The sequence below is a fragment of the Aythya fuligula genome, chromosome 1 (genome assembly GCF_009819795.1).
Source record: "Aythya fuligula isolate bAytFul2 chromosome 1, bAytFul2.pri, whole genome shotgun sequence".
Taxonomy (NCBI): domain Eukaryota; kingdom Metazoa; phylum Chordata; class Aves; order Anseriformes; family Anatidae; genus Aythya; species Aythya fuligula.
In genome coordinates this window covers 55,746,590-55,772,678 of record NC_045559.1, presented here as the reverse complement: position 1 = coordinate 55,772,678, position 26,089 = coordinate 55,746,590, and the positions used below count along the sequence as shown (strand labels likewise).

General features: G+C 40.7%; 1 protein-coding gene across 1 annotated transcript; it reads left to right on the top strand.

Moving 5' to 3' along the window:
• The first annotated feature begins 400 nt into the window (after positions 1 to 400).
• On the top strand, positions 401 to 26,089 carry ISX (intestine specific homeobox). Its single transcript, XM_032208228.1, has 5 exons — positions 401 to 569; positions 7,268 to 7,510; positions 20,556 to 20,707; positions 25,056 to 25,172; positions 25,844 to 26,089. The coding sequence occupies exons 1-5, from the start codon at positions 401 to 403 to the stop codon at positions 26,087 to 26,089; spliced, it is 927 nt and encodes a 308-aa protein (XP_032064119.1).

The window sequence follows — 26,089 nt, the reverse complement described above, 5'->3', positions numbered from 1 at the left end:
TCTACTAACATGAAGCAACTCTTCCCAAGGCATTTTTAACCTGTGTCTGTGAGGAACATACCTCCTCCTGGGATGACAATGTGATTGCTCAGAGCTCTGTACATTTGCGCCGACCAGGGGTTGTTCAGGAGTGGGTGGGGTTGGTAAGACTTTTCACCCCCCCTCCTGATGCTGCCTTCCCCAGATACAGCAGCACAGTTTTTGGTCTCAAGCTGGCCAGAAGAGAGGAGCAGGCAAGTGTGCTCACTTTTGGGTTGCCTCTGTTTCTCCTCCCAACACTCCTGCAGGTCAGCTGGGCGCTAGTGGGGAGGGGAGCGCACCTTCCCAGCTGCATGTTTCCTGGGGTGCACCGAGAGCAGGAGAGGACTTTCTGCCCTGTGACTGCTTTGCCAGGAAGATAATGGACCCCCGTGAATGCATCAGCCAGGGGAAGCCCAGCCTGTCATTTTCCATTGAGGAGATCTTAAAGAAACCTTCTGCCAGCACCACCCCAAGCAGTGAAATCAGGAACAGAATTAACTATGCTGAGACTTCTTTAGCCCTAAAAGCAGGATCACCACTTGCCTTTGGTAAGTACATCACATAATGAAAAACATTCTTTTATTTTCTTTTCATTTTTTCTTTTTTTCTTCTTTTTTTTTTTTTTCTCTCTTTTTAAAACTCTACAGCTAAATTTTGATAAGGTAGAATTTTTATTCTTAAATTTTTCAGGAATTTTGGATTTCTGTAGTCAAGCACAAATTATTCATTATATACTCAGAAATAATCTTTTAAAATTAATTTCCTTTTAGCCTCATGGTAGATTGTGTTCTGCTGCCAGCCTTTGGTAGGATTTTGTACAATATGAAGTCCTGGTGTTATTGGAGAGATGCGTATGCAACCTCAGTAGTCATTGCAGGTAGCTCTCTTCAGTAACAGTGAGTTCTTATTGTAAACAAATACAATATCCTTTATATTTCCCATTAAAAAGTAACGGTTCTGTTATTAAAAGAGAAAAAAAAATAGGCGGAAAAAAAAAAAAAAAAAAAAAAAAAAAAAAGAATCACCTGTCACAAGGAAAGATGGGCATTCAAACACAGGAAGCTGACCTAAAACTGCTGCAGCTTAATGAAGTTGTTGGAGTTTCGTTTATACCAGGTGAAACTGCCTTGTGTTCTGGAATTACAGCCAAATAAGTATCATTTTCTGATAAATCTGACCACTCATCCTCAAGCAAGAGAAATGGTCTGTAAGAGTCTGTAGCTGCGAAGTTTTAGAACTCAATCACTGGAACAAGACATGAGAAAGCATCTGTGTTTAATCATTTCTGCTTATCATCAGGGAAGCTAGGTTCTTTCATGTACTAAATAAAGCCAACTTGTAGAGAGCTAACATAATTTTGACTATAGCAAACCAACCAGTGCATTAACCTTTTTGACTTCAGCTTCCTCAGTTTAGTTACTTCAGCCGTAATTGAACTTTTACCCCTTCTGAAACTATTTTTTTTCCTTAACAAAGATCAACAACAAACATATTCTGGATTTAGTATTTATTTTTCTTTTTTAATTTACATCTTCCATGAAACAGAGATGTTTTATATAACCAGATACATTCAATTACTGAAAAATGACCAGGAGCTTTGACAGAAGACTTTCACTCACTAGACAAAGCTTATTGCTATACTTTGCAATACATAGAGATCCCTCATGGGTCATCACTCCATTCCCCCAAAAACTGGATGAACCAGTAGTAAGGGACGGAGTATTTTTCTAAAGACCTGATGTTTCAAGTAGCCACTGCTTATTTGCATTGTTTCAGCTCCAAACAGGATCCTGATCTAGACTGGAAAGCAAAGAAGACCTAAATAAGAAAGGAAACTACAAAAAAAATGAACTCTTGGTTGGTTACAGTAGTTGGTCTAGAGGTCAGTCCCACTACTGCTTCTTCAATCATCCTTTGCACAGGATTTGCACTTTCTTGTTCCCCCAGAACACAGGGTGACCTCACTCTGTACAGCAGTTGTTTCCTGACCATGGGGCAGAGCAAACCCACAACACATCTCACAGCCTGGGAGCCCCAGCCACTGGGGCTGAATATAATAGCTAACTTTGAAATAGTACCTGCAGCTTTCCACAGAAACCTGCACATGAGGGAAAGGGATAGAGTTCTACTGTATTTTCTCAGAACCACAGAATAGTTCAGGTTGAATGGGACCTCTCAAGGTCATCAGCTCAAAGAAGGGATGAGTTCAAAGACAGACAAGTTTGCTGAAAACCACAGTTAGTGTTGTTGTTTAGCTGTTTCATGACTAGTACTGCTGGAGGGGTGCAGCCCCTAAATGTCTGCTAAATCTGCCAGTGCAGATCAGACCTTAACAGCATCAGATCCAGGCTATGTTTTAAATACATTCCTGAAACATAGAACATAGTAATTTGTAGGAGTGGACAGGGATATAGCTGATGCTGGTGCGAGCATAATGGATCTCATGCTGATGGAGCCCAGGTGCCAGGTTGCCTAGTGGGGGGAAATGGTGGCATGTGCTCTGTGCGAGTGAGATTTAGTGAACTGAAAGTCCTTTCCACAGGGCCCATGGCCATCACTTCGTGCCACTGGATCCAAAGTGAGACATGTAACACCATGGAAAACAGAGTCAGTGTTCTTCATAGCATGGACCACAGAAATGTATATTAACAACATGAGACTCTTCTCTGGGAATGGAAAATCACAGTAGAGACAGGGTTTTTTTTATTATAATTCTGTTTCATGATCAGTATGTTGAAGATAGCCAGCTCTGTTTCAATGTGCATGTCAGCTAAACATGCCACTCGAAACACAAGGTCTGACAAAACCATATGCAGGACATGGTGAGTTCCTGGGACTGCATTGCTGTACTGCCAAGGCAGTCTCACCACAAACTGCTCCACCTGAGAATGCAGTCAGTTTTCCACCTTGAAAGCAATGCAAGCAGAACAACTAGGCTTTCTCTTTAACTTCACTTCATCATCCAGCCAGAGAGATATAGTAGCTGTAACAAGAGAATAGTGACCCTTCTCTCCCCTGCTAGGAAGCAAGTCTGGAGTAATTTACTTAAGGCAATGTGAAATGTTAACTAATGAAAATAGCATATACGCATGGAGATTCACTTGTCAGTAGAACTGAGAAGACATAGGAAAGCTGTAGAGATATTTCAAAATGTTGTTTCATATTGCTTTTGAAATTGATCAATAATTTAAAATAAATATTTTTTTTTTTTAAAAAAAAAAAGAAAGAAAGAAAATGAAGCTTTTTTACTGTTGGTTTCTGACTAGCTCCATAGATTTACCCAAGCTAATTACTCTTTACTTTCCCATCAGAATTGCCAGTTTTTGCAGATAAGGTTTATTTCAAAACTGCAATACCCTATGCAGTACATCTTGGGATAATTGCTGTATTTCATCAAAGTCATTCAACTTTATGCCATATAACACTGACATTAAACAAATTGTGTAAATAGTGAGCTATATCTAATTTGACTCAGTTCTGGCCAAGGTCAGGGCACAGAAATGAGCAAGGGAACTTTTTGGAAATTCCAGGATGGGATACAAATCCAGCTGCTTTCCCAGAACAGCTCAGCAGCAGCAAAGAAGGAAGTACTGAGGGTCAGGGCCAAGTCATATCTTACTACAGATTTTAAGAACATTTTCCACCTCCTATATGTTATGTATCTGAGCCATGCTATGATCCACAAAAGCAAGAACTGAGCCATACACATATCAGTGGCTCCATGAAGTAGATACCTAGACCAGAAACGATTATCCAGATGGTCTGCTGATCTAGGCAGCCTAGGGACCAAGATCACACTTGTCCTTAAGTCTAAATGTAGCCACTAAGTGTTAAGATGGGTGGAACCAGGAGATTCAGAATGTCAGAAACGAGGACATAGAGCTTACCCTGGAGTCTTTTTCCAAGGCAACCCAAGGGCACTAGGTCAGATAACCTTCATAAATTGCTTCCAACCTAAATTATTATGCAATTCTTTGACAAAAAAGAATGTGATGTACAAGTGTTAGCCACTCATAGAAAGATGGAATAGGAGTCAATCACATATAAGGTCTCTGTACCTGATTCCTAAGGTTTTTGTAAGGGTGTCTCCAAAGGGGTTTGGAATAAAGATTGTAGTCTTCCTACAAACCCAGTTGTAATATTAGGCATTTGTAAGTTTACTATACAAAAACAACTTACAAAATGACCTGGAACAGCAGCTGTTGATCTGAAGTCTACTGAAAGTTTTGAATTTTTGTGACACTCCTACCAAGTTAAAAAAAGAACATGGAAAAAGACATTTTAGTATTCAGCCTATGTTTCTCCCCTCTTATTTTTGTCACAATGCCTAGAAAGAATAACTGTGGCCTTTGAAAGGAACACAAATAAGCATGCCCAACAAGTGCTGGTCTCCTTCTTGGTGCCAACACCTTCACTTTAAACAGAGAAGACTTGCAGCCTATTTTAGAAAAAGGGCCAGTACATTAAACGAGTCACTCATCTGTTAAGTGAATTGGTCCTTTCTCTAAAATCCCTTGGAACCTGATTTCAATGTGCTTGAAAATACAGCTGAAATAATTGTTCATTACTCCCCCAGTTTCTGTTAGTGAGGTTCCACCAACAGGAAGCCCTTTGTCAAGGCAAAGAGAGCTTGGGATGAGGATGTTACACCTGGGAAATTAATAGTAAAAGCAGTAACAGATACAGTAATTATGTTATTACGTCTGCATTATGCCCTGTTGTGTTAAGGATATGCAAATTAGTCTGAATTTAACTGTGGCTTCACACACAAGTGTCAATATGGTAATTGTTTACTTCACTGGTAGCAACACTCCACCCCCATTTGTTGCAAAAGAGAAAACAAATGAAGGAATATAACTGAATAGGTACCACCTGGCTAATATCAACAATTCACCCCACATAACAAGGAAAAACAGACCACCGAAGAAAAAAAAATTAAATAAATAGATAAATAAATAAATAAATAAATAGAAGTGTACGAGCAAGAGAAAAACAGTGCAATAAAAAGCTGCTTGCACGTCTCAGTGACAGACTCTTCCTTGCTCAGAGCCTTAGTAAGGCCCTAAAATCATATGCTTGAGGTCTGCAACAGGTCTGTCTCTCTCCAGTGACTACACAAAGAGGCTTAAATGGAGCTTAGAGCATCTGAAATAACTTCCTGTTTCCAAAAAGAAATCTTGCAATCTTCCCTGACATTTTCCATCCTTTCCTATACAGCTGAAAGTCAAAATAAAAAGACCATTTTGGGCCACAAGTCAAAGTAATTTCTGTGCATAGTAACAGTATGCACGGTAACAAATATCTCATGTTGAGCCAGGCTGAAATGTCATCACCATCCCCACAACAAACAGGAATGAAGAAAACCGCATTCCCTGGGGGCAATCTTACCCCATGCCAATTAATAAATATTTTTCAGAGGTCTCTGCTGGAGCCATATGAATGTGCAATGAAAAATGCTAGCTAGCCTAGATAGCTGCCACTTCAGCTTCTCCATAAGGTTTATATCACTATAATTTGCTTCCTTGATCTCAAACAACACACTCTCCCACTCTTTTCTACCAGTTCATGCAGACATTGGTATTCTCCCATCCATCTATGACAAATTTCCATTGGATTCCCATGGGACAGTGGATTCCCTCCTTGTTTTCTTTTCTTCAGCCTGTAATAATGTTATCCATGTCCATAAGTAAATTGTGCTCATCACTGGGGTATGCAAGTATCTCGGGGAAGCACTTGTATAAAAAAAGTTGTATATGAAGGATGAAGACATGAAAAAAAAATCTATAACTTAGAAAATGCCAATGTCATTCTGAAGAAGGTTTAGTGATTGCCCCTAAAAACACCTTGCTCAGGTACCCTTGTCTTCATTACTGCAGGATATAATCGCTGTTATTTCTGTCCATATTCATCTTCACAGCATCCCATCTAGAAAGGGAGTACAGCTAGTCCTTAATTTAAGGATGGGAGATTGAGATAGAAATCCCGGGCTAAGAACCCACACTAACATTGACATCCTTCAAGTTCTTGAGCAAATCATTTAACTCCATGTCCAAGTTAGGGGCCGGTTCCAGGTCTGCCCTCTTCTTTATCCCATGAATGTTGTTTGAAACCCTACATGTTTTCTTACCAGAAAACTCAAAATGAATTGATCCTAATCAAATTAAATGAGTTCTATTTTGCACAATATGCTTCAAACACAGAGGTGGAAATCATACCATGTTCTTAAAGTTAGCACGGCTGGATGCAGGCAGTTGTATTTAGAAGTTTCCCAAAAGATTTGTGATAAATTGAAAAGATAACATTTAAATAATCATTCCTCATTGACATGAACTTTTGGCTGATTTCCAGAGCTCTTGTAACTGTATTTTCTTCATGTCAGTGTAATCCCTCTGTACAAATCCTATTGTGTGGGCTTTTACTGAGGGCAGAATTGGGCACTTTTTCTCCAGATGTTATAATTATCACTGCTCCAAGGCTGGCTAGAAATAGAACTTATTATTTGTTCAGAAAATAAAATTTCTCTAAAAAGTTAGACACTTTGCCAATGCTATATCCTGCACCAGAAGTAAAATAGGTATTAAAAATGGAGTTTATACCAGTACAATCTGTTGAGTGTCACAGCTGTTATCTGGATATGAGAGGAGAGAGAGGAGAGGGGAATAGCCCTAGGTGCTGCAAACCCCAGAGCCTAGATGTGGGTGACTGCTCAGGAGCGAAGTCCATTAATAGTTTAATGTTCTTTGGTGTAAATAACAGACAAATCCGTGCTGTAACATTAGCTTCACTCTAGTGCTATCTATGGTGAAAGTCTATTTTGCTTATGTGTTGCCTCTTACTCTACCTTTCCAAGCAAAGAAATCCAAGGAGAAAAACTAGAGCAAATTCTAGGTTTGCTCATTAAAGCAGCACAGACCCAATTCTCTTGTTTCTTGGTTATATCTGCTTACTTCTACACTCCCATTCTGAAAATTTCCCACAAGTATCATCCAAAGTTATAAGGTGGAACGAAGCAGAGAGAAGTTTAGATTTTGGGGGGCAAGCTTACTAGGATCATGCCCCTGCAACATAGGGGTCATCCTGGCAATGATGCACAACACAGAAAGATAAAGGCCATTTTAACTATGATCAGGTTAGAATGGTAAACTATCTAGACCACACTCATGTTTCTGTTCTTTTCACACATACTGGAAAGTGCACCTAATAACAGTAGCTTTACCACAGCTTTCTTGTGCTGTGTCCTTCACAGATTCCGTCAGCAGGGGTCAATTGGAGAATGACTTACCTTCAGATAAAATGCTTCTCCCTGCCATGTGTACTACACCCATGACCAGAGCAAAGAAAATGCAGGGAGCCCACTGCAGGAGACTTACTGACAGCCCAGCTTCCCTCTTGGGTGAGGAAACAGGCCGTGAACACCTGGAAGGCAAAAGAAAACACGATGAAGAGGAAGATCAGCTATGTGATTTCCCAGTGGACCATCCGCTTCATGGTGAGCACCTCTAGATTCAGACTTTCTCCCAGAATGCCCCAAACTACAGCTGGTATCTTACATGGCACTACGTGGCAATACGTAACAGCAGACATCACAAGTATTTCTTGTTAAGCTCTTGCTTGAGTCAGGGGGATGATTCTTCAGTCTCGTCATTGAAACCATGGAGACCCACCCTCTGAGCTAAGCTCAGGCTTGTAAATCCTACCAGTTTTAATGACAGGGACTAATTTGGGTGTTTATTGCCGTCCTTCTTTGGGTGGCAATCTACGGAGCTAGCAGGAAATGGGCATTGCACAACGTGAGGAGCAAGGCTGCTGAACATGCCACATCAGCTTAACATGCTGTATACACCTTGGACCCACGGCACGGGTGGTGAAGAGGTCATCACCATGCACACAGGCAAACTGTTGATATGCAATAGCTCTGGCATGTAGGATGTGACAAGTGCCGCTTTAAGTTCTTTGAGTTTCTGGAGAGGTTAATATGGACAGCAATACTACACTTCAGAAAGCAGGTGCTTGGTAGCAGTAGTAAGATCTTTGCTGCATGGTTTGTTATGATTCACTCCTTTATGAAAAGGGAAAAGAAGAAAAAAAAAAAAAAAAAAAGGAAAAAATAGCACAGTGCAATTTCATTGAAGACCGCGGAAGGCTCCTTGTGGGTCTGTGTGACTGCAAATACATGTGACTTCACTGACATCCACACATCTTCCTCAGCCCATACTCTGCAAGTTGGCAGAGGAAACACGTCTCTTTGTGAAATACATCTGAAAGAAAAGCCTTGCTCCTGCAGCTGCTGCTTTGGTATACATGAGTCTTGTGACAAGCTGCTGTCACCTCCTCCTCCACAAGACAAAGCCTGTCTTGATGCAGAGAGAAGCATCGTAAGACAACCAGATATTTTAGCCTACTTCTGGCCTGTAAGCTGCAGGAAGCTGATGGCAGCAGGGCAAAATCATGTGTTGCATCCTCAAGGTAGAGCCAGGGCAGCATGTCTCTGCCACACAGAACTGCCTGACAGTGTTAACAAGAAGTGCATTTCATGAGGTAGGGAGTTCCCAGACGTGGGGAGGCCACTTTCCCAGGGTGACAGAGGGGGAAGGCAGGTGTCCTGACTCAGCACTTAGCTTCAATGACCGGCGCAGTGGTTGGTACCAGCCTCATCAGCAAAACAGGGGGAAAGCACGTAATTACCTGCATAAAACTGAGCTGAGCTGAACAGGCCCTTTCAATGACAACTTGTATTTTAAAGGCATTTTAAACAAAATCCCTCTGTTCTCTGGAGGCAGTGGGGTTTTGAAACCAAGCAGAGGTTTAATGATCTGCCGTTTTCTAGGCTCCTGGTTCCCACAGTTGCTGAGCCTTTGATAGAAACTGGCTGAAGGAGAGGGAGGATCTGAAAACACTGGATTGGCATTTTCCCCACAGTGCACAAACAATGATGTTTCAAATTCTGTGCACACACTGTGTCATTCTTAGCAGAGAGCTGAAGCCCTGGGTTTAAAATACTTTGCAGCATCATAAGCTCCAGCCGCGGTCCTCCACTTCGTGTTAGAGGAGAAGAGCAGGTGGCTCCTTTTCTCCTGCCTCTGGCTGAGGCTGGAGTCACCTTTTGCAGATATGGTCAGCAGCAGTGCCTCCAGGAGAGGCGGGATGACACCATCCCCTGCAGCAGTCTATAATCTTTACAGCTTGAGCTAATAGCAAATGAACTTCTCTTACCATGCCTAGCAACTCTGTGCCTCAGGCATACTTTTGGCACAGTAGCTATGGGATAGTTACTTGTCCTCTAAGAAAGTATCTTGGTGGTGCCAAACACCCACAGCATATACCACAAAGGTGTCCTCAAGGTCTCCCTTGTGCTCACACTGAGTATGCCTACAAGTGCCCAGGGGAACAGCACCAGCCTCAGCAGTGAGAGAAAATTCTGACATGGAAGACATCAGTCCCTCACCCTTCTATCTAGATAAAGCATGTACACAATTTGTGACAGAGGGCACTAGGCTCTGGGTAAGCATACACGTGTACAGTTATCAGGGAGCAAAAGAAATCAAGTGAAGAAAACAAGAAGAAATAATATCACTTTGGAAGGAGGAAAGCTGGTGTTTGGTGCTTTTTGGATAGGAGGTGAAACATGAGGAGGAGGTCATGACAATATGCCCTTCATGGGCAAGAGGTTCAAGATAGCAAGAGAACCCCAACTGTGAACCGTGAGCGTGGATTTGGTGCATACTTCCAGGCAAGCCTGCAATGGAAACATTGCAGTGTTCCTAAAAACTTGTTTTTCCCACAAGATGGCTTCTGCAACTAAGTGGTTTAGAAACACAGGGTCATTTAAACTAAATAGATTTATGCCCTTATCACAACCTACTTACAGGAAGCAATGCCTCTTGCACTTTGAACTTAGAGGCTGCATTGTAAGCAAAAATAAAAAAGAGAAAAACCCTCATATGCTAGAGATATGCTTGTGGTGCTAAACTCCCATTTGAATTTGGAAGCCTTCACTCTGCATGTGAATGTTTTCACCCATGACTTGCCGTGTGAGAAGCTCAGCAGAACTTTTCTGGAAAGCCTTGCTCTCAGAAGCAGCACTGGTAAACCCAATTCAGAAGGAGATCAGACTGAGAGAAGCCTTGCTTTGAAGCTGTGGTTACTGATTCTGCTTCGGGCAGCTCTCTATGAAATGACTGATCAGTGCCATTTTGCTATGTGTAACCACCACCACTGCCACTGTCTTCAAAACTCAAGCACAAACAGGGCAAACTGTGGCCATCAGTCAGCATCTCAGCAAATGCCTGAGTTAAATACTGAGCCCCCACTTTCCTTTTAGTTCCTTCTCTCTGCTCTGTGTGAAACCCTTGAGGCTTAACCAGTTCACCATGGCCGATCACCAAAGCCTGAGAGAAGGACATGTCCCATGCTGGCCAGACCTGTTGCAGCTCCTGCTGGAGACTGCCAAGTCCAGGATCCTAGTTCATATAGTCATGGGCAATTATTTTACATGTGCTGGGTCTGACTGTATACATATCTCTGTCTGTGTCTGCCCTAACCTTTTACTTCCAAAGGCATTGGATGAGTGTGCCCAGCAATGCAATTATTTCATTGGTCCAGCCAGGGAGCAGTCAGTACATTGGTGAAACCAGATAACATCATCAGCTTAATATACTGTCAGATGCCCAGTCTTCTGGGACTTCTTCTCTGGGCAATAATTCAAGTACAAGGTAGATCAGGCTTCCACAAAAGGGGCTTGCTCCTAATCTCACTGGGAACTGGGGCTTTCAGGGCCTGGGAACAACTGCACAATGCTATTTCCTGCAGCTCATATCTTCATTATTCACTGTAGAGGAGTGTGCCATAGTGAGTCAACGTCACTCACATATTTCTATAGCAGAAATCCTCTGCTCGTTGCTGACTGGGGTCTTTTTACCACTCTTATAGTTTTATTATTATGATAATATCTTTGATCCCAAAGCATATTGACAAATTCTGTTGTCAATTATCATAAAGACAATGGAAAATATGGAGATGAGCCCAGTCCTGGAGAACTTCCAGTATAAGTCATGTCTCTTCTGCATTGATGCCAGTTGCAGGCATCTTTAGCTTAGTGATTATGTTTTCTCTGAAGCCATAAATTCATTTGTTCTGTTCATTTGCGGATGATATGGTCAAATCCATGTACCCCTGTGAAATGGCATGGTTTATCACTTGCAGAACAGTCTTTTCCCCAATATGCTTATTTAATGCATTTATAAAGCACCCAAGAGACAATGAAGCACTGTATAATCACAATTCCAGATAAATATCGGCTGCCCAGAATACACCAATGGGACTGAGAAAAAGGGCAAAAGCATCCCATTGTCCTGAACAACAAAAGGAAGCAATTCTAAATGAAAAGGAAAAATGGGGGGGGGAGGGAATAAATGCCTATATACAAAATTCTGCTGCCATCGGCTGTCTTACCAGTCTTCTGTTTGTTAGTGTGAATAGTCCCTGCAGTCCTGTGTCTCTGAAGTACAGTATTCCTATACACACTGAGAAATGCAGCGAACCATTGACCTTGATTTGGTGGGTTTACCTGAAGCATTGTTGAAGGCTAGTTCTTTGTTTTTCTCCCTCTTTTAAGACTGACTGTTTTTAATCACACCCTGGATATTAAATGAAAGGCATTAACCCTGAATTTTTTACTCTTGCCTTCAGACTACGTTCACACAGTTGTCTGACTGATACAAGTAAGCGCTGAAGCAAGAAAAGGTTGGCAGTTGAGGACTATCATAAATTCTATTTGTGCTTTTTTGTTTATTTGTTTTGGTTTTGGTTTGGTTTGGTTTGGTTTGGTTGTTTGTTTGTTTGGTTAAAGCAAGTGTTAGCATGCAATGCTTTTCTCCAACAGCTCATTCCTTCCAAGGAATTTTAGACCCAAAGGGTATATTACACAGGAGCCAGAGGTTAATTTGTTCCTGCTAGTCAAATCTATGTAATGAGACCACTTGTAAAGTTGATGGCACATCTTGATAAGTTTACTTCAAAGGTCTTACAAGTACTTATTGACTTCTCTGGAATTGTCTGAGAACTTTTCATTACATCTCCAGGATTCAGTGCTTTTAATTACTGTTCATTAAAATTGATGGCAAGACTTTTACTTACTGTATTAATAAATGCTTTATGCTGAAATTAGAAACATCAGAGATTATGTACTAAAATAATGATGGAATTATATTTTATCGGAGGGAGAGCAGACTCTGAGGCTGGGATGTAAACAAGCATGCCTGATTCATGTCTAGAGGTTTGTAGGTACAAGTAATCACAAAGAGCTGGAATAAAGCAGGGAAATGGAAAAAAAAAAAAAAAAAAAGGCTGTCTGTGCAACCTGTAATAAGCTCAGCTTTCTGACAAAGGTGATTGACCAGAGAGTGTGGGGAGAGCAATGGGGAACCTGTATTTCACAGTGACAACCATTATTGGATTAGTCAGGTCACTGCTTTCTCATTGTTCACTGATTGTGAGCATCTTTAATGTGAATTTTGGCAATGGCAGAGCAATCTCAGAAAGTATGTTTTAAAGCTGAGATGTAGGTGAGTGGGGAAACGCACATATATACCTATCCCAAATTCACTTTGACCTGAAGGAGTTCGTGAACATGGAGGTCGTTTAGCCTGGGAACAGAACTGATACCAGGTGGTGGAAAATACCACACACCCCTGTCAGTTGGGGTCCCTCAAACCATGGTCTGTGTGCTCCCTCCAGAGTTTTCACAGACCACTGTCTGTGCCAGACTTATGCACAACAGGGCAGCATCATTTGTAAACACCATCGCCTCTTTGCTGGTGATTGAGAAGGGTTATATTCACTGGGGACTCAGGCTGATGGTGAGCACCATCCTCTAACAAACTGCCCGTGTGAACTGTTTCACGTGTGCCATCTGCTCCCTACCAGCTCCTCTGAAAAACAAGAAATTCCCACAGCCACCACTGTACAGCTTGCTTAAACAGGTTTCTGGCCTAGCATTTTTAGCATTCTAACCCACACTGCCTAAGTCTGCACCTCTCTGCGTTTCAGCCTTGCTATCAGGTGATTAGGCACTGTACTCTGCGCCAGGGTGAACACAGCTCTTCATCAAAGAGTTGCGGACTGAGGAGAAGTTGAGCCTTTAACAGTTTGAGTCCTGCTGCTCTACCTTGACTTCTGCTATGCCTCAGTGGCCAGCAGCTGGATGCTAAATGCTACATTTCACTAGCAGGAGGCCCTATGCAGAACACATTGTACATGTACAATTCAGATCAGTCTCACTGGCTATGCCAGACCCTCTTGAAAGTGGCTGAAAAAAAAATATTTTAATAAAGATTAGCCATGCTGCCATACTCCCACGTAAATAATGCAGCACAAGCTCTTTTAAAAGCCATGAGCCACCTCTTTAACTAGGAGAGGGACTGCCACAGGCACATCTCTGTACACAGACAAGCACATTTTGTCCTGATGCCATCAGCATGCTGTAATAGCTCTTTTATAGAGTTGCAATTGTTTTTTGCTATGGGCTTGACCATCATAAGCAGAATGTCACCAGAGAAGAACAATGCTCAGAAAAGTCACTGGAAGAAACCAGCTGGGAGACTCAAATATCTATAATTGGTTGAATCAAAAAGGAGAGAGTTACTTCTTTAAAAAGGCTAAAAGGAAAAAAACACAACCCAGCCAGATATAATGAGGATCATTGTCAAGGCTCCTGAGTTTCTCTCTGAGAAACAAATGGCACAGTCATCTTTGTTACACAGAAAAAAATATATTTTTGAGCATATGAAGCTAAAGCCACTGCTTGCTTATGTAAGTGCTTTCTCTCTTCTTGTCAAACAAGTAAAAAATCTTTGGATCTGGCCATCAGATACTGTGAGAGGGTGTCTGTCCAGAAATGACAAAGAGGATTGCAGAAAGATAAACTGATCCCACAAGTTTTACCTATCTAGATTATGTACTTCAAAGCAGAGATGTGTCAGCACTGACTTCCAGCCCTTCTCTTGGGGTTTTAGTTCCTTATCCCTCCAGTATATGCCCCTTGTAGTGAGACTGAGTAGGCTTAATATTGTCTTGGCCTGCTAAGACAGGACCAAGTGCAAATCAGAGGTTCAATTGCAGCGTTGCAGAGATCTTCACAAAGTAGCATATATTTAGCTGGTTCAGACACACAGGGCAGCTGAGGCACAGCAGCCCGAGGTGTAGGCTATTTGCCTGCTACAGCCCAGAATGAATTTGCCAAAGCGTAGTGTTGCTGCAGATACACAGCTTTTACTCAGCAAACTCAGGTACAAGTACTAGTCTTCAGTATTGATTTGCTTGTACCTTTAATATCTTGCAGCTCTGTTATGGTAGGTGGTGAAAATAAGCTTAGCTAACATGGTATAAACAAGAGATCAGACTCGGTAAGCTATGAGTAGTATTAAAGCTTTAAATTGCCTCCTTTTTTTAAAGGGGGAGAGGGGGCGGCAGCATTGCTACACTTTGGTCCACATGGATATTTGATATTTGGAGATCAGAGATCACATAATACAGTATATTGGGTGGAACCTCTAGAGACCAGCTTGTCCAACCCCAACTCTAAACAGGATCACCTTAGATCAGGTTGCATAGGCTTTGTCCTGTCAAGTTCTGAATATCTCCAAGGCTGGAGACTTCTCAATCTCTCCAGGACTGTGTTCCAGTATCAAACTACCTTCATGGTGAAAATATTTTTTTCCTATTATCTAATCAGAATTTTATTTGCTGTAATTTGTACTCATTGTTCTCATCCCTTAACTGCACACCTTTAAGAATAATCAGTATTTCAACAAAGTTCAAATGTTTCAACTTGCTCTAGGTCTGACCTAGTAACAAAGCCAGATCTGCAAAGGACAAATGTGCCTGTTTCTGAATTTAAAGAAGTTATACTGCTTTATCAGTGTGAAGAATCTAGCCCTTCCAATGTCAACAATAAGGCAATGTATAGACAGCTGTATCTCTAGGAATCTGCAAATGCTGACATATCTAGCTGCCTGGCGTTTTCCAGCTTGGTTTCAGCAGTCAGCTAACCTGCAAATGACTTTCACAGAGCATAAAAGCACACTTGAATATCCCCAGCTTTTACATAGAAAATAGCTCAAGAAACTCAGACAGTCTTATTTCCCCAGAGACTCTACAGCCACGTTTGTAAAGCCAATGTTACACTTCCAACACTTTCTAGTCTTATATCTTCCACCCACATTCTTTATTAGACTGTAATTCTGAATGCTGTTGTTTGCTATGGGATCTCTAAGCTAAGGTCCCAAGGCAAAGGAAAGTATCAAAGCTACAGTCAGAGAAAGTTTCATCTTGCAAGGCAAAATGTTAACATACAGTCCCAGATTCTTTCTATTTTTCATAGTGTTTTGTGGGTTGGATTTTTTTTTTTTCTTTTTTGAAACAAAAATAGAATGACTGATTACTTATAGAAAAAATGCACTCTTCTAGATTTCCTACTGGCAAAAGCCTTGATTAGGTCACAGGAGTCGATTTTGTTAGCAATTTAATTTCATTTCCAGTTGAAATCAAAGCCTGTCCTTCAGTCTCTACTGGCCCTGTACCTGACCTCATGTTATTTTATTTTGTTTAATCTGATGAGTTCCAACTTTGAAAGATCTGGTTTCAGTAGAAGTGGCACTTCTGAGTGCTGTGTAGATTCTTCCCTTACATAACAGTCTTATCTACAAAACAGCTCACCATGCCCTTTCAAGAAGGAAAAACGTGGAAGATGTAAGAACACACTGACAGCAAGTTTCTTTTGCCTGTCACCAAGCTATATGGGTCATTTTCATACAAAAGATGCTGAAAGGAGACACCAGAAACTCATGAGCCTATTTTCTCTTAAACTGTGTTGTCCAGTCCTGGACACCTTTGGGTGGATCAGATGATCTGGCAGATCTATTCCCAATCCCATCTATAGCATAATTTTTAATACTGTACATTTCAAAAAAGCAATGGGTCAGTCTTTCAGGTGCCATAAGATGTCCCATCTGCACAAAGTTTCTTCTCACACTTACAGCAGCTGTGCATAGACTTTGTCTTCTCATTCTCATATATTCTTTGTATGGTAGTCTTTCTGGATCCTTCTAGACTCATGATCTTTACTACTGAGTTTGTCCTATACCTCACCTCTGTAGAGATAGTATTACATTGTTAGAGATGATTTCTTGAGTCAATGTAGGCTGATTATTTCAACAAACTCTGCACCAAGTGTCCTTCCAGCATCCAGAAATTCTTAAGCTGGTAGCCAAGTATAAATATTTACATCATCATGTCTGTCTATAGTTTGTATGAATCTGCTTTCTATGGAGAAGTCCTGTAGCTAGTATAGTCTGATAATATAAACCATTCCTTTTTAGCTCAGGTAGTATTCTCTGATTTGGGCACTAAAAAGTCTTGCCTTTAGGTTTTATTCCATATTATACAGATGATGGTTGTCATGTTCTGTATTTACAGGCAAAAAATACTGATTACTGTTTGTTTGGTACCCACTGTGATGGGTTCTGACCCAGATGGCCTTTGGCATTCATTTCATTCCTATCACAGTCCACTTCACTCATCTTAATTCTAGAGAGTCTGGTCAATGCATGAGACAGAAGGGTTTATACCGGACCAAATCATTATTTGCTGTATTCTGATGGAATACTAAAAAATACTCTTTTTTTTTTCATCTGATGTGACATCTTAGATTTTGAAATGTAGACATTTTCTTTCTTTGCATAGTTGTGAAATTATATTTCAGTTCACTAATATAAAACGTTAAAAAATACATGAACCTTTTTTTGCTTCTTCAGAAATCTTCTGGGAGGTAGTGTGGTCTGCTCTCTTTCTCCTGAAGGATTTCTGGTTGCTAGAAGTTACATAGACTGCCTTGATATGCAAAATCTCACAGGATATGAACCCTGCAAGCATCCCAGGTGTTTATATACAGTTGGGACCAGAAGAACAAGGGGGTGGTGACAGTTGAGATTAGATTACTTCCTCCACTCTGTTAATGTTGGGGGTAGAGTGCAGCTTCTTCCAGCTTTGGGGAACGGTCTCCCACTCTGTCAAGAGGCAGGAGCTCAGCTCAGTGTTCAGTAAGATATGTGGGACATCACAGGACGCCTCCAATTTCTGAGACCATGAGCAAGGTCAGGGCAGAATTCACTTGTCTGGATATGCTATGAATTGCCCTGTGAGAGAAATATAAATACCATATGTTGTAATGATACAAATATAGCAGAGATATTCATTACTGTATGACAGGACATGATGTACTTGACAAAATATCACCTTGGTACTCAATCTTACCTGTCTAAAATATCTCCCAGGAGGATATGGAGGCCAACCCCCACAGAGAGGTGTGAGGTAAAAATCTTCCAGACAAGAGACACTCTGAACTACGTTAGCGCTATCATATCCACAGGGGACATAGTGCCTTGGGATTCATATTCTTAGTAATGATGGTCCATATTTCCCTTTTTAATCCATACAGCAATAAATGCCCCTTTTCTTATAGACATATTTTGTGAAGGTTTGAGTTGATGTAACTTTGTAATCAGAGCTTCAAGGAGAGGGTGCCCATTGCTATCTCCAGTATATATGCACAAAAATATTTCTCATTTCAAATCTTTGCCCCAGTGGTGTCAGCAAGATTCAATTTAAATGACATTTTTCCCTTGGGGCTGAAGCCAGGGCTGCAGTCTAATGAGTAGTACTTTGATAAGCCAGTGAAAAGTCTAATGATATGGATTTAACTCTGTTGGACATCAGCTTTATTAGGTTGTTCCTGAGATATGAGAGTATTGACAGTGTTTATGATAAATGACGCTTCTCAGTTACTCTTGCATGGCTGGTCTCCTTTTCAAAGTAGCTGAAGTGTTTAAAAAAGAGAAAATATTCACAACAGAATATATTAACTTACTGGTTCCCATATATTGTCTACTAGACATCTTCCTACCAAATCAATGAACAGAATTTTTTATTCCTTATTTTCTGTGTCACCAGGGTCAAAATGAAGTTTCCATTACAGAATGAAAGATGTCATTTTCTGGTTGGGGCAGAGCCTAATTTATACCAGTTAAGGTGCTTAGTTAGCTTTTTCACTGCTTTAGCCCCAACAAGGAATAGTTTATGCTAATACTACAGGTGGAAAAGGTGTAAAGTCCCTTTGAGGGATTAAGCTAATCATCTCTGGGTAACTGTTCCCATTAGGAACTGTATGCATCTATTTACGTGGTATGCATTGTAGCTGTCATCAGACCATGGAAGACCAAAAGCAATTATTCAAAAAGTTCATTTTCTTCAGCAACATGGTGTCAGTGCCAAATACGTCAGGAGAGATTTGGATTTTTATGCTCCTATAAGGCTGTAATTTTACAAGCTCAGTAGAAAAACAAACAAACAAACAAAAATGTATCTTGGGGCATAACATTTTGTGCTGTTCATCCAATGTCATCTGGAAGATTTTCCGTTTGTGCATCAGAGAGGCTTCCAGCCTTGGGATGTGGCTAAAATCCATGTTTTGCAGATCAGTTGCCTTACAGTTTATTTCTGCCACTCCCTTCTCCTCCACTCTGCAAGACACCAACCCTTCAGCATCATTTCAGATCAACCCAGACCTTATTCTAATTTACACCAAGTGGCGTACATAGTGCATTATCTGAATAAAATACCTTAGTGTAGGAGGGCATTTTCAAATCAGTGTAGGTTCTGTTGGAAAAGTCTGTGTGGTCACACTGCAGCAGTTGAAGGAGTAGAACAGTCACAGAGTCCTCTCAGGAATTCACACCACCAAAGGTCCTGTGTATTTTAAGGCCTTATAGTCCTTAAGCACAAATGTGTTTAGAGATTCCCCACACCATAACAATGTAGTCTGGAGAATATTGTGACTTTTCTTCATAAGGTAGTATTTTTAGTGCAATTGTTACATGGCAGTGAAGCTGCTGACTATCTCTAAACACTGTTAAAGGAATAGTATAGAAAGAGAGTGGAGATCAGTTAGTCTGGGGTGGTTTACTTCTTTTCACAATGTTCACCCACTTTGGGTACTCTTTGATCTTACTGGCATCTGGGAGGAGTAAATTCATCAAAATCAATTCCAGAGGAATTAAATATAGAGGTAAGATCAAAATCAGACCAAGCAAATACACTTATATTTGTAACTTCTCATCTTATCTGTATTTGTGTACGTCTTTTGAAGATGACTCTTCTAATTCTCTTGTTCTCCATCCATGAATCACTCCAACATTCAAGATCAGGTTGGGTATAATGTAGGGGTGGAGCAACTGGCTTGGGTGAGGCAGCAGGGTGGAATAGGTGCAGTGTTGTCAAAGAATGTTATTGGGCAAGAAATAGCTGGAGATGTCTGGTGACAAGCTGACATGGGACAGTAGTTACTGCTGCCCTGGGGTGAGGAGAAATTGGGTTTGTTGATTTGTAAGGTGGTTCACTCTCAGAGGTCCAGCAGTGCTTTCAGCTTGAAGCTAACAGTGATCTAAAAGCCACTGTAATCACTCAGCTCAATCTCATAGAGTCAGTACCTATCCAAAATACTCAAATTCAACTTTTAAGGCAAGAATGAACAAGTTAATGCAAACAGAGCAAGAGAGCACAAGGAACAATGAATAGGGCCGCAGGCTTTGTAGTAAACCCAAGCAGCTTTGCAAGAAACACAAATCTGCTAAAGAACTGAGTTTACACCAACAGGAGCTTGCTCTAAGTTGAAGAAGCCAGACCTGACGCAGTTTGTCTATGGACAAAAGTTACTGCCCTTTACTCGTTATTCCTCCACTGCTTAACAAGATTCACAGACTCCTGACTGTGGAAAAGTTCATGTTAAGTCTAAGGAAAATACAGAATTTCAATTTATTTAATAAATGGCTGCAGATGACTGTGGATATTCAAACCACTCTTCAGAACGTGTTATACCGCAGAGGCCTGGGGAAAGCTTAGAAAAACCAGTATGGCAGGAAAAGATAGGCATGGAAAATTTATAAGCTGAAGAAAAATGTGATTTGTTACACTCATGAGAACGGCACCAAGACAAACAAAGTATCCAGTCATTCATTGCCTTTACATTAAGGGTTTGTTCACAAATAGTTAATAATGGATTATAAATGAGCAGCAGATGTTGTGTGCATGTGACAGATGAGCAACAAAGGTCAAAGTTTCATCCAACGTTAACGGACATTGATGACAAAACCATTGCAGGGTTAGTGTGGCTAAAATACATAATGTTTTGTGATTAAAATACATAGGTTTCTGTAGTTGCTCGTATGTAATGAATCAGTGGAATTAGCATTGCAAATAGACACTGTTGACTCTCTACTTCAATGCTAAAGTCCACATTCACTGTTGGGTCAAGAGACAGTCACCTATTGTAAGTACACCTTTTGTAAGTACATCTCTAGAAGGAATTGGAGATGCCATCCCAGCTGCATAGAAATTTGCAGAAATTGCTGGATCTCTGAATTTCCTTGTGGTCCTGTGCCCATTTGCTATGAAATTCAGTGCACCTTTCTTTGTTTGCACAGTTGAGAGGAAAGGGAAACGGAGAATCCGGACAACATTCACAGCTGAACAGCTCCAGGAACTGGAGAAGATTTTCCAGGTAACTCACTACCCGGATATCCATATTCGCAATCAACTGGCAGCAAAGATTAACCTCCCAGAAGCCAGAGTTCAGGTATGTTCTGCCTCCAAAAGGCTAAACTCATTGCACCAATTCCGTATTCAGGATATGTTCATAATAGTTTATCCATGAATGACAATGCTAATGAAATATGTGATCTCTTCATTACCTTACAGAGGAGGCCAATATCATTATTCTCCTTTTACAACTAGGTGCAAAAAGTATTTGTCACCCAACTGGGATTAAACAAATGGGATTAAACAAATGGGATTAATCAAAGGGTTAACAGGTTCTCTAAGCATCTTAAATGTACAGCAAATAGGAGTTGCAGATGGTTATAAGCAACCTGTTGGACTCTCTAGCAACAGAATGGCCATTTATGAAAATATTTATTAATCATCTATCAACCTTTTATAGGACATTGTAATTCAGTGCAAACTCTCACCCACATCTCTCTTCTACAAGTTCACAAAAAAAGTTAGAATAACTGTCCAAATGAAAATGTTTTGTTACTGTCCTGTAATTTGGTATTACGGACTATAAATGCCCTGGCTGTAATTTCAGTGCATGGAAACTAATCCTGTTTCCCCCAGCTATAATGTAGCCTTACTAACAGAGCTCAAAATTGACCCTATGTGTTCAATACAAATGAAAACTGCTACACTGAAATACACATACAACTGTGTATTGGAATTTGGTGTTGTTTATCAGACACTGCTGTGATGATTTGTACAGTTCCTGTACTTGCCATAATGCCAGAGTTGTCAGTGTACTTCCATGTACATGGCCCACTCTAACAAAGTTCAACACTGATCAGTTTATTGACTATGACATGCCTGGGACTATTGACTAACTGTGGTGATATTGCTTCATAGTTAGGTGACAGGGAGAATTGGAGCAGCATAACTGTAATGTGACCATTAGCAATATCAGTGCACCCGTATTGCATTTCCAATAGTATGGAGTGCAAGCTGGGCTACTAGTCAGACAGAACACCAAACCGCATGAAATAACAGGACTATCTTCTGTTTAAAAAATAATTTATAATCTGTAGGGAAAAAAAAAAAAAAAAATGGAAAAAGGGAAAGAAATGGAATTACCATGGGAAACATCAACCTGAGATATGCAAGGAAGAAAAAACCCATCGTGTCTGAATTTCAGATGGCAAATTCCCTATCCAGACTGTTACACTTGACACAGAGGTTCTGCATTTGCCTCTGTGTTGGCTGACAAAGGGAAACTGGTCACAGAACTAAAAATTAACAGTAACTTAGGTATTTTTGAAATCAGAGAACCATAGAACCAAAATCAGCTATAAGTCAAATAACCTCAGAGAGAGAATTTAACAACAAGAAAAGAAAAAGTGAGCATCTATTGGGGAAAATATGTGAGACATTTCACAACTGTGTGAAAAGCTCGTGTTCCCCAATTCAGAAATAAAGCTATGTTTCCTACAAGACAATTTAATTGGACAGATGGAATTACTCCTTGCATGTGTGCATGCGTACATCCAACACAAAATGAAGAATGCTGCATGAGTAAACATTAGAAACAGAAAGTTATAAAAAGAAGGAATAAGCGAAGCTAAAGTATACAGGCCAAATATGTGGTCAGATAAACAAAGGATCATCAGAAACTCGATAAAAGTACATTAAGAAGAAAAAAAGTGAAAAATTTTATTGATCTGTTATTCTACAGAAATAGTGGGACAGTCAAGGAGAGTGCAGAAATGGCAGAGATGCTCAGTCATAATTTCTGCTCTGTCCTTGGAAATATGTCAGGTAAGGTGGCAGTATCACATGATGGTGATGAGACACTTTCTATCAGGACAATGTTGAATAGCAGCTACAGACTGACGTTTTTAAATCCAGAATCTCAGTGACTTGCTTCTAGTAGTTCTTAAAAAGCTGTTTGAGACACACTTTGGATCATCAGTTTTGATATTCAATCAGTCCTGTAGCACAGTGGAAGTTCTAAGGATCTGGAAGAAAGCTAATGTTGTGTTGATATTCAGAAGGGTAAAGAGAACAACCACATAATGACTGACCTGTGAGCCAAACACTGATTTCGGCAAAATGATGATAAAGCTTATATGAGTCCCTACTCATGAAGAATTAAAGGAACAGTAATATATTTAATTCTGATCAAAACTGGCTTATGGAAAAGAAGATGTTGTCAAATTCATCTTTTTTTTTTTTGATAAATTTTATTTTTGGCTGATAGAGGTAATAACACTGATGGGGTGTCACTGTAAGGACCTTGCCTTGGTCTTACACTCTTCTTGGATTAAGAACGTAGAGCAGATCAAGATGTCATGTTCTAGTACACAAGAAGCAAGATGTGCAGCAGGTGTTCAATTGCAAATGAGGACATATCAAAGGTGGCCTCTCATAGGAACCATTTACTGACACAGAGGTCAATGTGAACTGCATAATCAGTAAAATCTTTAATGATACAGTTATGAAATAGTGAGAAGATAAAGGACTGGTAAATAAGGAAAAGGCTTGTTCTTTAGCGTGCCCTAGGTCATTGGTCATGTGTCTCCAACACAGGGACAATCACAGAGCAACAGACAGAAGCCATTCCTAGAACATGGGGAGCACCACCCTCCCTCTGTGCTGTTATAGCCCCTGTTTCTCCATACAACTTGCTGAGAACACTCCCTCTCCCTCATTCTGCTGCTGGCTAATGCTACTGCTGTGATGGGCAAATGAGTCTTTTGTGAAATCTCAGGCAAGATTAAGGAAGCAGTTGACCCTGGCTTTAGCACCATTGTGACTTTCATGAGCACCCATGGGAATGTTGTTCTTTGTCTCAGTGCCACAGCTCAGGAACACTAGAAAATTGAAGGTTACTAACATGCAGGAAAAAAAAAAAATGATATTAGTAGGTTGCTATCTGTGGTGGATGGAGCAGGGAGGAATATGATTAAATCCAAGTAAAGAGAAGTCAGGGTGCACGTTTAGAAATCATTCTGGGGAGGGAGGTTTTCTGAAGAACCAGCTGAGCAGAAAAGGCAGTTTAGGCTCTGAACACAGCTATGCCTATATTAAAAAATAAAAATCTATGAAGTGAAGACTTTATCCTACATGCAGACTCTGGAAGAAGCACTTAAAAGGTTGAATTTTTGGCTTTGGCACTCCCCTCTACCTTCAATCACTTAATCGATGATAAAGAGGACCCATTTCATGGTTTTGTTTCACTATATATCTACTACCTGGTAGAAAGGGAATGTTATAGCTCATACAGACTGAGCAGTTCTCAAACACACACAAACCCAGCAAAAAAGGTCTGTCCTTTCAGTAACCTCGGATACTTCTAACTACCAGCAATATAGCAGAGGTCTCCTGACGTTCCTGTTACTTGCTGGGCAAGAGATGCAGAAATAATTGAGCTGTTCATTATTGTATTTAAAATGCATGTATATTTACAACGAGCAGCATATGGTTTTGATCCCTAACACCTTGTGTTCATCTGAATCTCTTGCCAAGAAAGAAATGTTTACATTCAAACAGCAAGTTCCAAAGCCAGCTAGTCTGCAATGGAAGGGGAATTCAACTTTCACAGCAATGCAACAAGATGTAGTCCTGTGGCTGCACAGTAAATACTTGCATGCCTCAGCCAGAAGCCAGACAAGTCAAACCAGCTGAAAGATGAAAGAAGCTCTCCCTTGAGAAAATTAGTTGTCAGTTGTCCAGTGCAAAAGAGATGGCAGATAGCATAGAGTGCTGAATGACTCAGAAGTTGGCATCCCCATGGGTCTTTTGCTTAGGATCCTTACATGAATTTCAGAATGTTACAAGCTAAATACAAGAAGAACCCTGTTACTATAGCTCCATGGGTGACACACGTTTACTGCAGTCCAGCAAACATCTATGCGAGTCTTTTCCTGGTCTATTCATTTGAGAGCAGGGTGACAAAGTCCTGCCATGCAATAAGTGGCACCTCCTAAGGAAATCATAACGCCACATCTCTTGACTGCTGTGAAGCTTTGACCATGAAAGGATTTACTTTCCAAGGAGATCCCTGGAAGACTTGCTGCACACTGTCCTACTGTCTTTCCGTAAAGAGGGGAATGGACCTAGTCCATTACTACAGAAACAGGGCTCTGCTACAACATCAAGTGATATATAATTTTTGTAAAAAGTTTTGTGTGAAACAAAACCAAATGCTCAATAACAGCTGTGATTCTGTGAGAGAAAAGTGGCTGTTATGATTGTGCAGAGATCCCATGTGTTATGCAAAATGCAAAAGGTGTTGTGTCAAACCTCATGTTTTCCTTTAGGTTCAGCCTCTGGTTTTGGTGAGGTCATTTAATGAGCAGGAAAATTAATTGAATGTGAGCAGTTCCTTCTTTATCTGCTGCTCATTTCTGTGCCCTTTCATTTCTGCCTGTATCTAGATCTGGTTCCAGAACCAGCGAGCCAAGTGGAGGAAACATGAAAAATTTGGCAACTTTGGTGGCCTTCAGCATTTGACAGAAGTTGATTTCATTCCTGCTCCCAAGGCAGATATCGCAGTAAGTATTGGAGGCCATGTATAAAACCAGTGAGGGGGAGAAAGCTATCCTTCACCAGGTTACCTCTTCACATGGGATTATCCCAGTGAGGGAGGGCTGGAAAGGACAAAATGGTGATATGATCAAGTTAAATCCCAACAAATATGGTCAAATAAAATTTATTTTTCTAAATATGTATTATTCCTAATATTATTCCTGTATATATGCCATGAGGGTGATTCTACCCTATTTTACTTCTAAATCATATGCTTGTAAATCATGTTTTGTATCAAAACATCTTAACCACCCGCAACGTCCTGAACAGGAAGAAATATGACATTTGTAACCACAAAGATGTATTTCTTTAGGCAGTCAAGATCTTTTTACAATGTCCAGCCTACTTAGAGTCATCAGGGCTTTTTGCCCTTGCCCCATATCCTTGCTAAGCCCAGGGCAGTTAATCTAGGCTGGCACACAGGCTGTTTCCTTGACAGGAGTGCTTCCATAGCTAGAACAAAGCATATTTTGCCTTGCTGTCTGACTGACAGCACATCACTGGGTTTTAGGGAGTCTATTCTAAACTTTTCTTCTTAATTACTAAGCACCAGGGAAACAGCCAAGGTTGATTGCAAATTGTATCTAAGTAAAAGTCAGTATTGATTTACCTGAGACTTTGTTTTTGTTCTTGAAAGGCTTCTAGCTTGATGCCGAGAAAGCTCGCTGCTACTGTCCCTGCTGTGGGATACTACTCACCACTGCAAGGGCAACTGACATCTGCTTGGCTGCCCAGCATGCTCTCCTTCGTCCCTCACCACCTGGAGATGCTGCCATTCCCAAAACCGTATTTACTTTTCAACGTCCTCCCCCCCTATGGCACCTACAGCACGCCTCTGCCCCACAAGTTGGAACAGAGCAGTATCTGTGCCAGCTCCACATAG